At 43.6% G+C, this 13,416-nt stretch overlaps 1 protein-coding gene across 9 annotated transcripts in view; it reads right to left on the bottom strand.

Moving 5' to 3' along the window:
• MAK (male germ cell associated kinase) overlaps positions 1–13,416 on the bottom strand; it is a 695,810-nt gene that overhangs the window by 354,639 nt on the left and 327,755 nt on the right. For all 9 annotated transcript variants that reach the window (XM_069613432.1, XM_069613434.1, XM_069613429.1 and 6 more), the window contains 2 exons: positions 11,373–11,505; positions 4,103–4,274 (listed from right to left, as the gene is read on the bottom strand). In XM_069613432.1, the coding sequence (XP_069469533.1) occupies positions 4,103–4,274; positions 11,373–11,505 (305 nt within the window). The remainder of the gene's footprint in view (positions 1–4,102; positions 4,275–11,372; positions 11,506–13,416) is intronic.

Genomic DNA, 13,416 nt, shown 5'->3' with positions numbered 1-13,416 from the left:
CTCTGAGATGGAGAGTAAAACAACTCAATTCAGAAGTCAGCTGAAAAAACAGTTGAAGATATTCTATAGATTCTCTCTCCTTCTGCGTATAACATTTTATATGGGGAAGATAGCTCTGGCAATTCTTTATGGCATGGAAATCAACTGTAGTGCACATTAATTCAACTGGGCTTGCATAAAAGGATGTGTGTGGAAGAAAGCACTATTCCCTTCCCATGTCCATACCAATAGCGCACCCGAGATATGAATTTGGGTCTGCAATCCCTTGATGCTCATTATACAGATCAATAGTGGTTTCTCGTAAGAACTCTTTGTATAAGGACATAAGGGATCTTATGGACCCGGAAAGGAGGGACTACTTGATGACCCTGAAACAGGATGTATAGAGAATTCTAACAGACTTTGAAGCAACAAAAGAAATTCTGGTTGAAAATCCAGAGGAGGTAAAATACTCATTGATGAGAATGGACTGGGTTTCAACCAGGGCCTCGTTTTGTGATATGAAATGCTTTAAAAATGTTACCCTTTGTGAGAAAGCAAGAAAATATGTGCTGCCTTACATAAGATCTCCTAACCCAATATGGCATGCAGAACTCTTGCACTTTCAATTAAACCGGATTAAAACTAAGGAAACTCAAAGAATCTGGTTAAGATTTGATCCAAGGGAGCAAAATCACTACCTGTGTGGAAAAAGCTGTCCCCACGACATTCAACATCTTTTGAGTACACAGAAGATTTAAGATTCAGATATTTTTGCACGTTTTGTACACCATACTGATTGGCTTAGTACACAAGAATTCTGGATAAGAGTATCTGCGGGGAAGGAAATCTTCTATCTCTTGAGCTACTAAATGAATTGCATTTTATAAAATTGTCGTTATAATGGAAAATTAATTGATGAATAAGTAAATTAATTATGATGATTTATATATTTTTGCAGAAAAGAAAGTTATTTTATGAAAGATTCTGTAAAATCGTTTTAGAATAATGTCGTTTGTATTGATTTTGATGTGCATAAAGTCTAATTTTTGACTACATGCACAATAAAAAATAAAACAAATACAATTAAAAAAATACCTACAGCTGATGGAGGTGACACAGTAGTACATCAATGAGGAATTCCAAAAAGCAGACTTGGATCTGGACTTGTTGAGGACACTTGGTTCTAGATAGCCATAGGCACAAGACCCAGGTAAACCGCATCTAGCTAGTCGCAAGGAGCAGCAACCACCCTGGGATGTGAAGATTGGTCAATCAAGGGTCGGAGAATTTGCTTGGTTGTCTTTACCACGTTTTATGTTTGTTGATCTGACTTTGGTGTTGAGCATTTTGCTGTGTAAAATAAAGACTAAAAACCTCACTCTTAGTCCATTTATTGGAACATCCCACCCTGCCTCTGTCACACTAGTAAGGAGACTACTTACCAAAACTCAATAGCCTGCTATAAATGGGCTAAAAACGATGGTGCATACGTGCCAACAGCACAGTGTTGAGTTTCCAGGATGGCATAGGCTGGCATTCTGGGAGGGAAGAGGGTAGCAGGCCTTTCGTTAACTGTTCCACTGCAGGGAAAAAGGAAGAGGCCCTGGTCCCTTTAAGAAGATTACTGCTCATAGATGCAGTTTAATTAAGCTTACTTCAGCTAGAAGCTCTTGCTAGTGCATCAGTGGCAGAAATTCTTCTATCATTTGGCATTAGTTCTCCATGTCAAGAGGGCTATTGTAGCTCAGGGAATGGTTTATTCAGTGATGTGGTAATTTAAGATGTCTGAAACGGCACTGCTCAGGAGTCAAGCAATCAATGAAAGTGATCCTGTTGCATGTCTTCCTCATGTGCAATCTGGGATGAACCATCAGAGGAATCAACTTGTCCACTTACTGGCTCCTCAGTGTCAGGGATCCGATCTTCCACGGCACACCCAACGATCCTGCATGATTGTCCATAACACCTCCTCATGGTCCTCAATATAAGAGGAATTAGTAAAGACACATATAGAAACTTCCCTTCCTTCAAGAAGGTGCCCCCTTCGAGTCCTGTTCCAAAAAGCTGTTGAAAACCCTCTAAAACTGATCTTGATCACAAACAGGTCTATAGTCAGTTTCCCCATAAGCTAAACATGTCGAGACTCATCAAGCTTCCTCTGGTGCAAAGCAGACAGGTTTCTGCTTAGTTGGTCTGCAAGAAAATTAGATATTCTTGATAGGTATTCTGCTTGGATTATGTCCACAGTAGCTCCCACTGTTAAAAAAGCTACCACCACTCCTAAAAAGTCAATTTAGCTAATAGTAAGTTTGACCCGACCAACAACAAATAAAGCTAAATAGTATTTGCATGTGCATACATCATTATTAAAGCAATACTGCAGCATTTTGAGGGGTACTACCAGGTTGTAGCAGCCCCTGCCCCAGATGTACAGACCAGAGAGAAGTCAGGACATTGGAAAAGGGCCAAGGAATGTTATCACCAGGTAATGGCACAAGGTAGTTATTATTGCTATTAGACCATTCCACACAATGAAGGCAGAATATTCAGTTAACAAAAAAAAAGGATATCCAAACATTGACCATTTGGAACAGAAGGCTTATACCAGCAATTTAAATGTGTGCTATAGAAAGGCCAATATGACAATGTTCTGATACAGTGATAATGCAAGATGGGCTGTGTATCTGACAGGAGTGGTGGAACATTACCCAATGGTACAGCCTTAAGAAGGGCATTACTAAAATTACCACCCATAGCAGGTGCTAATAAATTCAAAAAAGGAAAAGAAAAAAATGGAACGCATGTGCAGGATACGTGACACACTATTACAATGTAAACATTGGAGAGCAGTGAGGGAGACACAGCAGGACCAATCCAGAAGGCTCTACATCAATCCGTAGCCCAAACAGTTGAGTGTCAAGAAGGGTGTGGAGCGGCAGAGTAACAAGGAAGTGGTAAGATCAGGGGGGCATGATGATACTTGTATATCCAGAAGGGTTACGTAGCCCACATCAAGTTGAAGGCCTCACTTAATCTCAATGTTTTGAGGGAAGACATCAGGCCAGAAAGGCGCTGTGGGCACAGTCTGTCCCTCTCACATCTCATATGAGGATTTGACAGTGGAGACCCACCTCTAGTGGCTGGCACTGCTGGAGAGTGTAAAGCTAAGAGCAAGTCAGGGACGTCATTTCACCAAAATTCCAGGGATAGCGGAAGTGACATCACTCGACCATTGACCTCTGATAACATCGCATGAAGTGATGTCATTTGACCCGCACCCGATGTGAAATCACAGGAAGTGATGGAACACAAACTTTTACCCCTTGACAAAACATGGTTACGATATCACTGTGAAGTGATTTACATTTCATACAAGAATGGATCACCATATGTATCGTTAATATCAGCACATATAGTCTCATATTACCAAATTACTGTGAATGCAAGCAGACGTCCAAGGCCAAACAATCTGCTATTATATAGCACTTACGCTTAAGAGCTTCATATAGCACAAATATACATACAATATCACCCAATCTGTATTGGTACTCATTTATCAACCTCAGCAAGATGAAAGGCTGAGTTGACACTGCCAGGAGTCAAACCTGCAACCTGCAGATCACACAGACATTGCAGCACCGAGAGCTCAATCCACTGAGCTGAGCTATCTTACTGGCTATAGCTATCAGAACACCAAGCACTCCAGAAGCAAAGCCACAATTTTAAAAAGAAAAAGTTTGTTTTTCTTTCTTCTTTTTAGGGGCAGAAAGGGGGACCACAGGGGTCACATTTGCGACCCCTTGCGGCCCCTACATGACGTTCTTGGAGCAAGTAGTCTTTATTAATACAGTCAGCATCAGCAGATCAGTCCATCCTTCTATATTGCCACTCCACTGATGGAAAATAGTGTAGTGTGTCTTAGAAACTCTAGGCATTAATACCAAGTTAAAAAGGAAGAGATCAGAAAACCCAGGGTAGTTAAACTGGAAAAGGCAAAGCCTCTCGGCACCAGGAAACAGCATTCAGTGGGAGCCATTATTACAGATTCAGGGGACGTTAGCTTGTTAGAGGAAATGTGTCAACACATTGTAAGGGCATAGCAGAATCATGAACAGCTCACCTTCTTTGGTGTCCCTATTACTTGGCAAATTTTGAAGATTTCATCCACTTCACTTGTTCCTGGGAAGAGAGGTCTTAATGTGTACAGCTCAGCCATAATGCTGCCAACTGCCCAAATATCAATTGGGGAACTGTAAACTGAAGACCTCAGCAAAACCTCAGGTGCACGATACCTGTATGAAAATAATGTTTCAAGTATTACTTTTAGTCATTTGGTTATTTTTGGAAACAAAAACACTGATTCCTTAAAAAGATATACCATACAAGGAACTGGGCACGCAGAAATGCACTTGCAATTTTCATTATAAAAGTGGAAACGATCCACAACAAATCTTTTATAAATGCATGCACGTATGGCTTTGGCAGGTGCTATTAAGGATTTCATTGCAGAACTACATTTTCCATTATTCTGGTATTTTTCCCAATAGTATTTAGAGGCTGAACGGCGCATCAGCAAGGAGCCGCTGGTTCTTGCTGGGTGCTGTAGCTCGGTGTGGCTCTTATGGGCAGTGGTGCGCTGTGTGCTATATGTTGTTTTTAAAGAAGTGAAACATGCTATTAATTAGGATTTCACTGCAGGACTACATTTACCATCATCATTTAGTTCACAGTGCTATTTAGAGGCTGAACGTAATACAAAGTGCTGCTGGTTTGTGCGTGTGAGGGAGGTGAGCAGGTACGCGGCTACTTTATTTTTGTTGCCATTTTACTGCTATTTCTGCATTACATGGATTACTCTAGAGCAGTACATCTCACGGCCGAAGTCCATTGTGGCAAATTTTTTAGATTTGGCTCTTTCTCCACCCAAGGATATCGACACTGCTCTCCCAGCTGAATTGAATTCTACCGATTGCGAACTAGCTGAGCACAACGCTGTGCACCCCCTACAATATAATAGCTTGTATCCTCATGGCAACACCTTCTGATATTATTCTTGACTCGTCACCGCACTCTAATATATAATTACCACTATGGTGACAATGAGAGTCCTACTACTTGTAATAAGGATATTGTTGCTACTTTTGCTCCTGATATTGCTGATGTGCGCCTTAAATCTATTCAGATGTTAAATTGCACAGTCAAGGGTGTTAATGTTACTTGCACTGGGTCTTCTCAGGAGAGGAGCTCTGATGACTTTGTATCTAATGATGAGATTACTCTTTTACACTTGGGCAACCTAGGTAATCTAGATACTTCTGCAGCTTCTCACGAGCGTATGGCTGCTGAGGCTGTTACTGAGAGCCTTGCCTGTGTCTACCTTAATACGCACTCACTCCTGAAGAATGCTAGCAATGTGGCAGACTACATAAAGGATAATATTGATTTAACATTCCTGGCGGAGACTTGGCTTACTGATCCATATGGTCCTGATTTAGCACTGGCTGTGCATGATGGCTATTACACTATTGACAAGAACTGAGCCAAATGGTATTGGTGGTGGGGTAAAAATGATTTATCAGAAACGCTAAACCTCCATCAGATCAATATGGAAGACCATGTTGGCTGCAATTGTTAGTTATTAAATTGTTGGTTAACCCATGTTTATCCTATTGTTTCTTCTGTATAGACGACCCCAGAATAATGTACTGTTTGAAGAACAATTCGTATCTGTGCTTCTCCCTTTTCTGAAACCCACGACACATTTTTTGGGTATTGATAGATTTTAATCTTTGGCTTACGTGAGAAACCTGAGGGCATCCTCAAATTCCTTTGCCTGGCCACCTGGGCAGAGTATTCAAGGGGAGAACAATCACTGTTGGATCCCAACCCTTGGGGTGGACAAGTGAGGGAGGATCACCTGGGTGGAGGGTCCTTGGGGAGAGTGTGCCTGACGGCAAGGCATGGTATTCCCCAACTTCCGAACACCAACTTACCATCCCTTCCATCAGCCTTCATGGGCTATTTCCACCCATGCCCTATTTCTCCCCAGGAGTTACCACAAGGTACTGAGAAGTAGAAGAAGCCTCAAAGAGGAATGAACACTTCCCACACAAAACACCATTCTAGTACTGGTACAAAGAAGAGGGACTTGGAAGACTACAGAGATGAAGGTCAGGCATGTCCCATTCATTGTATTAACTATGGCCAGGCAAGAGCGACTAAGGACTCACACCTGAAACCACTTAACAGGGCTCAGGTGCATAAAAGGTGGAGCCCACAGCAGAAAGGACCAGGTTGTCAGGAGATTGCAGCAGAGAAGCCGGTCCAGCCAAGAGAGGACCTGTGGAGGATGGGGTGTGAAGTAGCTAAGGACATGCGGAGGGAGGCAGTCTGCGGAAGCGAGGCGAATGAGACTTGTCTCCAGGGAGCTGGCAAAGTCGGAAAGAAGAGAGCTGCGGAGACTGTCGGCCCTTTCGTTGCGGCTGTGGATTGCTCGTTCCCATGGTCAGAGGAACCGACCCAGGCGTGTCTGGGGACAGGAGGTGAGACCCTGACCTCAACCACATTGTGTGAGCTGAGAAGCCATGGGAAGCAGCAACGCGACCAGCGAGTTTCCAGTGATATGAGAAACCCGGTGTGCAAGCTTATGCAAGCTAAAGTGAATTACATTATATCGGAGTGGTCCCATACAACTGGTACATTTTCGAAAGCCTCCAAAACAAAAATAATGAAAGAATGAACTTGATAAAGAGACTACGACTGAACAACAGAAGGGGGATCTGTGAAGTGGGAGCAAAACTCTGAATGTAAAGCTGTGAGACCAAGGGTTAAGGAAAAGAGGCTAATATTGAAAGCCAGCTAAACAGAATATATTGGAAAGGGGTGATTAAAAAAGCAAATCACCTACCAGTGACACTGATAAACAAGGCTTTGGAAAGTAAGAAGCCAGATGAGAAAACAAGTGAGAAGCCAAGGGAAAAAAGTTGCACAACCTGTAGTGGGTGACCGTTCGGTCTTACCTGCGCCCTGACCAGAAAGCACCAAACCAAAGGAATGTGTTCAAAGGAATTGAAGAACAAGAGGTTATCCAACACCCATTGAACTTGGTGCTTTAGAATTGAGCACTCTAAGCTTTGGTAAGGGAACCCTGAGCTCCTATTTAAATACTATGAATCAATTGAACATTATGCTTCAAAAGGAGGAATATTTTGAGCATAGTAAAGGGAATCCTGAGCTCTCATGGGACACTGAAAACCAATTATGTTTTAAAGAAGAAGTGCTTTAAGCTTGGGGAAGGGCACCCCGGAGCACCTCATTTGAATATTGTGAACCAATTGAACTTGAGCTTTTAATTAAGTATGTTAAGCTTGGGGAAGGGAACCCTAAGCTCTTGTTGAAGATTGGGAACAAGTTTAACATGGTATTTGGAAGAACCAGTGTTTGAACCTAGAAGGAATACTTTAAGCTCTTGTTGCACTTTGTGAATCCAATGAGACATAGTTGGAACTGTATCTTGAGCTTGGGGAAGGGAATCCTGAGAACATTTGTGTTGGAACTGACCCAAACTGGGAAAGGGGGCCAAGAAAAAAGCAGGAGCTGGATGAAGTTTAGAACTTTAGTTTGAACACGGCTTATTTGGTTACTTATATCCATACACTATGTTTAGTGTTAGGTGTGAGGACAAGCAGAGGTTTTTGACACAGACAGGCTTGATTTTGACTGACATACATAATGGGCCTCATCACAAGTCTGGCAGTATCCCAGCAGTAATAACGCTGGGATACCGCCAGCGTGAATAGTGTTACAGTTACTCTGTCCGGTGCAATTTGTGCAGGGTGCCGAGTAGTGGTAAGGTGGTAAGCTCCCATTCCCCATTCGGTCCACTGGACACGATTGGGTATGGGGCCGCTATTAGCACTGGGGCCATTAGCACCACGCTAATAGTGTGGAAAAATGGCCAGAAAGCAGGAGTTTTACCTCCAGTAAAAAGGGGGAGGTAAAACTCCAAACTTTCCGCACAACTCAGAATAGGTATCAGCCCTTAAATGCGGGAGTCATCGCATTACAGTCACATTTGAGGGCTACCACCAAACTTGTGATCAGGCCCATAGACTTTCCATAGTTTATTTAGGTTGGGAAAATCCAACCTTAAGTCAAGATAGGCATTAAACCACCCTAAAGACTTAATAAAGGTTTTACAAACTGTTACCCTTGTTGTCTGTTATCTCTTGATACCATTCCTGTCTCACATATGGTGTCACATATGGGATGATGCACAACCGATACAAGTTGGGGAACCATGACTTTGAAAAAATCAAATCAGAAAGCGTTAAGTCCATCAGTTTCTACTGGTAAAACATTGGGAACAGAGTGGAGTAACATCACCTATCTTCCTGATGTTTTCTACACCTCAGGGATCAATATAGGTTCCAGTCCCATATTTCTTCTACCAAAAGATCTCGCCAAGTCATGTTGTCTACCAGTGGGTTGGGATTGATGGCGAGAAACCAAGAATCCATCACTCAGTCACATTCTAAGCTTGGGGTCATTTTCCAACTTCTTAAACCTCAAACCATATGACCTTTTAGGAAGGTCATAGAAAGCAATAACCATGACCGCTTCTGCCCTAAAGATTATTTATTGCAGGGACGAGATAAGGTAATAGTTTCTTTGAAACTACGGATAAAATACCCTCCTAACTGGTCCCTCTATATCCTACCCTGCAAAGAAGGAAAGTTAAAAATGTTACCCCTTCTTTCCCGCACAGAGGAACTGAAATGTGTTTTCTTAAAGGTTTCCTCAACCCCAGCAAAGATCCATAGGATTGAGAAAGTGGAGAATCTAATAATCGAGATCCTTCGGGAGCCACCCGCTGGGGAGTCTGAGAAGAAGCCTGGGGGGGCGGGGTGGGGACACCACCCCTGAACATTTTTCTTATTCCCTAATAACAGAACAGAAAGTGTTCTCAGTTCCAAAGAACCTCTCTGTGGGGACCAGATCCTAGGAAACCCCAATAAATTATCCTCAGAATTACCACCTCTTTCACCAGGACCAACAGCCGTCTCCCATATCCAAATAGTACCAAAGTTAGATCAGGTGACCTTACAGGACAACCCAACATCTAAGTCCCTATTGAAGCAGGCATGGAGAATGTTGTTCCCTGGGTCTTCTAGTGCTAATGGACCCACAAGAGAAGTATAAATCTTTATGGGTAAATTTCACTCACCCTGTTCCCTTAATTGCCTCTGTATCTTCCCTCGGGGACTCCAAGTAACCGGGAAATTGAACATGAGATCTTCATTCGATGATGAAAGAGAGAACAGATGCTTCTTGGGTACCATCTGACAAAGAATGCCCCCATTGTTCAGGCGCAGAGTGTAACTACTCTAGTGAAGCATGTTATTCGGACTTTCAGATACCACCTAGTTTTCAGATGCTAGAAAGATCAGGTACCGACTCTTGCCCCGGCACCGGCCCCTGTGCCTACAGTGTCTGGCGCCTGCCCTCCAGCATTGTGCTCTAACCTCCTCTGTCCCACAACCTGCATGCCCAAGGAGAAATCTGTCATGAAAATGGAACGGTAGACTGTCTCCATCTGAGGTGCTTGCCTATCAATTCAATGGCAATCCTCTTACCTGTAGGTTTTTTGGAGTGTAAAAATGGGTTGCACTGAATGCTTGGCCCATGTTATCTTTAATTAAAATGTCTAGGGGTGCTAATGGCAGCAATGCTGTACTGGGCTAGTAATGGCCCCTGCTACTGTTAAAGGCTCTCACTTTGGGGTTGCCTATTAACTAATGTATAGGGGCAATGCCACCCAGTATGGCCTACAACACACAGCATATTTTCTCCTCTCCCAATGTATTTTATCATTTACAAGGCAAACCTAGTTCGGGAGCAGTGAAGCGCTTTAGAACGTGGGGAAATCAGTGTTGGGCATGCCGCTTTTGGACATCCTGGCAGTACTGTTGTCGGAGGGGGAGGGTTCATTGAACAGCCACATGTTCAGTGCTTTGAGGAACTGGGGGGTGGTGGAGGCGTGCAAGTCTGCAGCGGGATTGAGCTTTAGAGGGTCCGGGCATGGCAGGAGAAGGGTTGTTTGTAGGTCTTCTCTTTATGGGTTAGCTTGGACTCCAATCTTGGGTTTGCTATGGGAGGCAAAAGATCTATTAGCCGTGTGGAGTTTAGCTAGCAGGTATGCTGATCTTCCGTTCCAATTCCTTTGAAGATGAGGCAAGCAGTTTTGAATAGGATCCTGGTGGGGCGGAGGAGCCAGTGAAGCTTGCAAAGGGAGGGAGAGATGTGAGAATAAAGGGAGCAGGGATTGCAGGGGTGTCCCCTGCTTCCATAAAAAGGAAAGCAGGGGGGACAAAGAAAGTAAAAACAAAAAAGAAAGAAAACGGACCCTGTGATGAAAGCTCTGCCCCTCAATGTGGAGGCGGAACTCACGTTGCAGGGAAAGATCCGAGGAGAAGGACAACAGGTAAGTGCACCGCTGGAGGTATGTTTTAGGGATGTGGCGGGTGGGGGATAGCAGGCAGGGGTGATATACGTGATTATTGCGTGCCAGACATTTAGAATTCCTAATGTACGGCTATGAAATAATCACATACATCCCTTTCTATCACAGTTTAAGGAAGGATGTAATTAATGATACTTTTAACTATGCTTCCCTGAGTCTGAGCTTTCATTCTCCAACAGTCTTTATGACACTTGGGTACTTTGTGGATACGTCCCAGAATTTAGTGTCCGAGTTTCCTTCTCTCACAATCTCTATGGGACGCCTCAGCATTTTGACTATTTTCCCAACATGCAGCATTACGCTCAACGTACTCAAACCTGCAGGTTTTGTCTTGTATTTTGCCTTGTCCTTGTACTTCTTGTTCCATCCCGAGATTTATTGCTGACTTCCAATGTCATTGTGCTATCTGGAGCTTCACAACACACCACTCTCTGGATTTCAATCACGTAAGTCTCATGGCCTAGAAAGCGGAGGTTATAAAACCTCAATCTGCCTTCTTGCATTTCATTGCAATGTTTCTTTGGAGCTGTTTGGTCACATGTTGAGGTTGGTCTTATTTTCTGCTGGTTCCTGGTTTACCAATGACAGGCTGCATTTGTGCTTCCTCCTGGGCCTGCTTGTAACAAATTAGTCCTTTTTTATTCGTATTTGTAACACCCTAAGTAGGTACTTCATTACACCGAATCAACTTATTATAGGAAGCTAGTCAGTAATGGCGCATAAACACAAAGGGTGAAAAACACACGGGATTCACGCTGAAATAATTGTTTGAGTTTTTTGAAAATGTTTTTGTTGATTACAAACAATATGATGATCATTTGCTTATTTCGGATTTTTGTACACTGAAAATTAAGTTTAAATCACTTACCATCTGGTAGATACATAATCGGTGTAAGGTGGTTGTGACCTTAATTCCCTGACTAATCCAAAATCAGCTATTTTCACAAGCTCTGGCCCCATGCACAGAAGATTTTCAGGCTTCATATCACGATGGAAAAAACCTATTTACATAAAAAAAAATTGTAAACAGTAATGCAATATTCTGTTGAAATCCTATATTTACCTAAAGGTTGCTACATTCACTCTGGATACTATTTTGATAAAGGTTTTCTTATTAAGTTACACCTGTAGCCAACTTCCAATATGCTATTCAAGAACCATGCAACATCACATACGCTATAAATGTCCTTGTGGTGGTGCATGTGATAGTTGTTGGCAGTTCCCTTGTGAATGGTCAGTGTGTTTCCCTCAGCATCTTGATTCAAAGATGAAGTGAAAAACAGGTTGCGGGAATAAAGGAATACATTTTAACAGTTGGTAATCTGCGTCACTTTGCTACAGAGAAGAGGGAGAAGAGAAAGGGTGTTCAGAAGAAGCCCTCCTTCATCTGAGCCATTCTTCCTGGTCATTCCTTCATCTTCACAGTCCTGTGTCCCTGTCCTCCTTTTTCACAGTCATCCTCCATCACAGCAGTCCATTGTCAAACTCCTTTGTCAGTCATTTGTCAGTCCTTCATCTTGGTCGTTCCTGCACCTTCATCAGTCCTTCTCTATCACAGTCCTGCTTTTTACAGTCCTTCATCTCAGTTCATCAACACAGTCCATCTCATTCAGTCTTAGTCTTTCGTCACAGCCATGATTCATCACAGTCCTCCTTTGTTGCAGTTCTTTGTCACAGTCATTCGTCATATCCATCCTCCTTGGTCAATTCTTCTCCATCGGAGTCTTACTCCTTCATCACATCCCTTCTCCTTTATCAGTGCCTCATCACTGTCCTCATCCTTCATTAGAGTCCATCACAATCCTGTGTAAAGTAGTGCAAAGGATCAGTGGTTTGCACCATAAATCACAGCTTAACAGAGTACCCAGGGCCCACTGAACCCTCCCCTGGAATGATGGAGGACTCAGCCATGGGGCAAAGCAGAACTGTCTTTAATTTTCCAAACAGACAGGGATCATACAGGGAATGATAAAATCTCCAGCAATCACTGCTCCTGAGCCCATGTCATGAGCTTTTATGCTGTTATGACATCACAATCTTTAACCCTTCCTCAAAAACCTGAGCAAGTTCTATTGGATAGCTCGGGTACTATTACCTATAGGTATCCCCTATATGAGTGGTCTAACTGGTCCTTCCATGTCAGGTGGGTCTGACTGAGACTTCCTCAAACACTATTACATTGTTGCATGGTTGCAGGGTTGCAGGATGGCCATTAGCCCTTGCCCCATTACACACCACCCCAGGATTTGTGCTCCCTGATTGGCTGAAGCGGGTCTCCCCAGGCCTGAGACCCTGCTCTGTTCACCAGACTAAGTGTACCTTTTCAAGGTAATGAGAAAGACTATGGGGCTCATTACGAGTCACCCGGTCTGGAAATAACGGTGGCGGTAAACCCGCCGTCACCGTTGTTTCCGGACCAGGTGATCTCAAGTTCTGCAGGTGGGAGGTGTCATTCCCGCCAGGTCTGACCTGGCGGGTTTAACACCACCCGCCTGCAGGCGGACGTGGAAACACCGGCACCATCACGAGATGGTGCCGGTGTTTCCACTTCCCCATTGAGTCCTATGGGACTCAATGGGAATGGGGATTTACCGAATTCCGCCTCCGGAATTCCCGGGTCACCGGGGGTCGTAATGCCCCGGTAATTACGAGAAGCACAGAGGCGGAATGGCAATACGAGTCCGGCGGTAGCCTGCCGGAATTTCAGGCACAGTTACCGCCGGACTCGTAATGAGGCCCTGTGTCCCTATTGTTGCCACTGCTATAGCCGCCTAGCCTGGGAGAGTCTGCAGGTTGCAATGTTTGTTGGGCAACACATGTAACAATTCTGTCTGTCTTTACTGGGAACCGCTTCTCTTCACAACATGGGTAAATGGCTATTGTTCGGCTTAGCTGAGCCATATGGGTGAGGA

This window comes from Ambystoma mexicanum, chromosome 5p (genome assembly GCF_040938575.1).
Source record: "Ambystoma mexicanum isolate Mex_15411 chromosome 5p, UKY_AmexF1_1, whole genome shotgun sequence".
Lineage (NCBI taxonomy): Eukaryota > Metazoa > Chordata > Amphibia > Caudata > Ambystomatidae > Ambystoma > Ambystoma mexicanum.
Note: the sequence above shows the minus strand (reverse complement) of the source record. Positions and strands in the feature narration are given on the sequence as shown.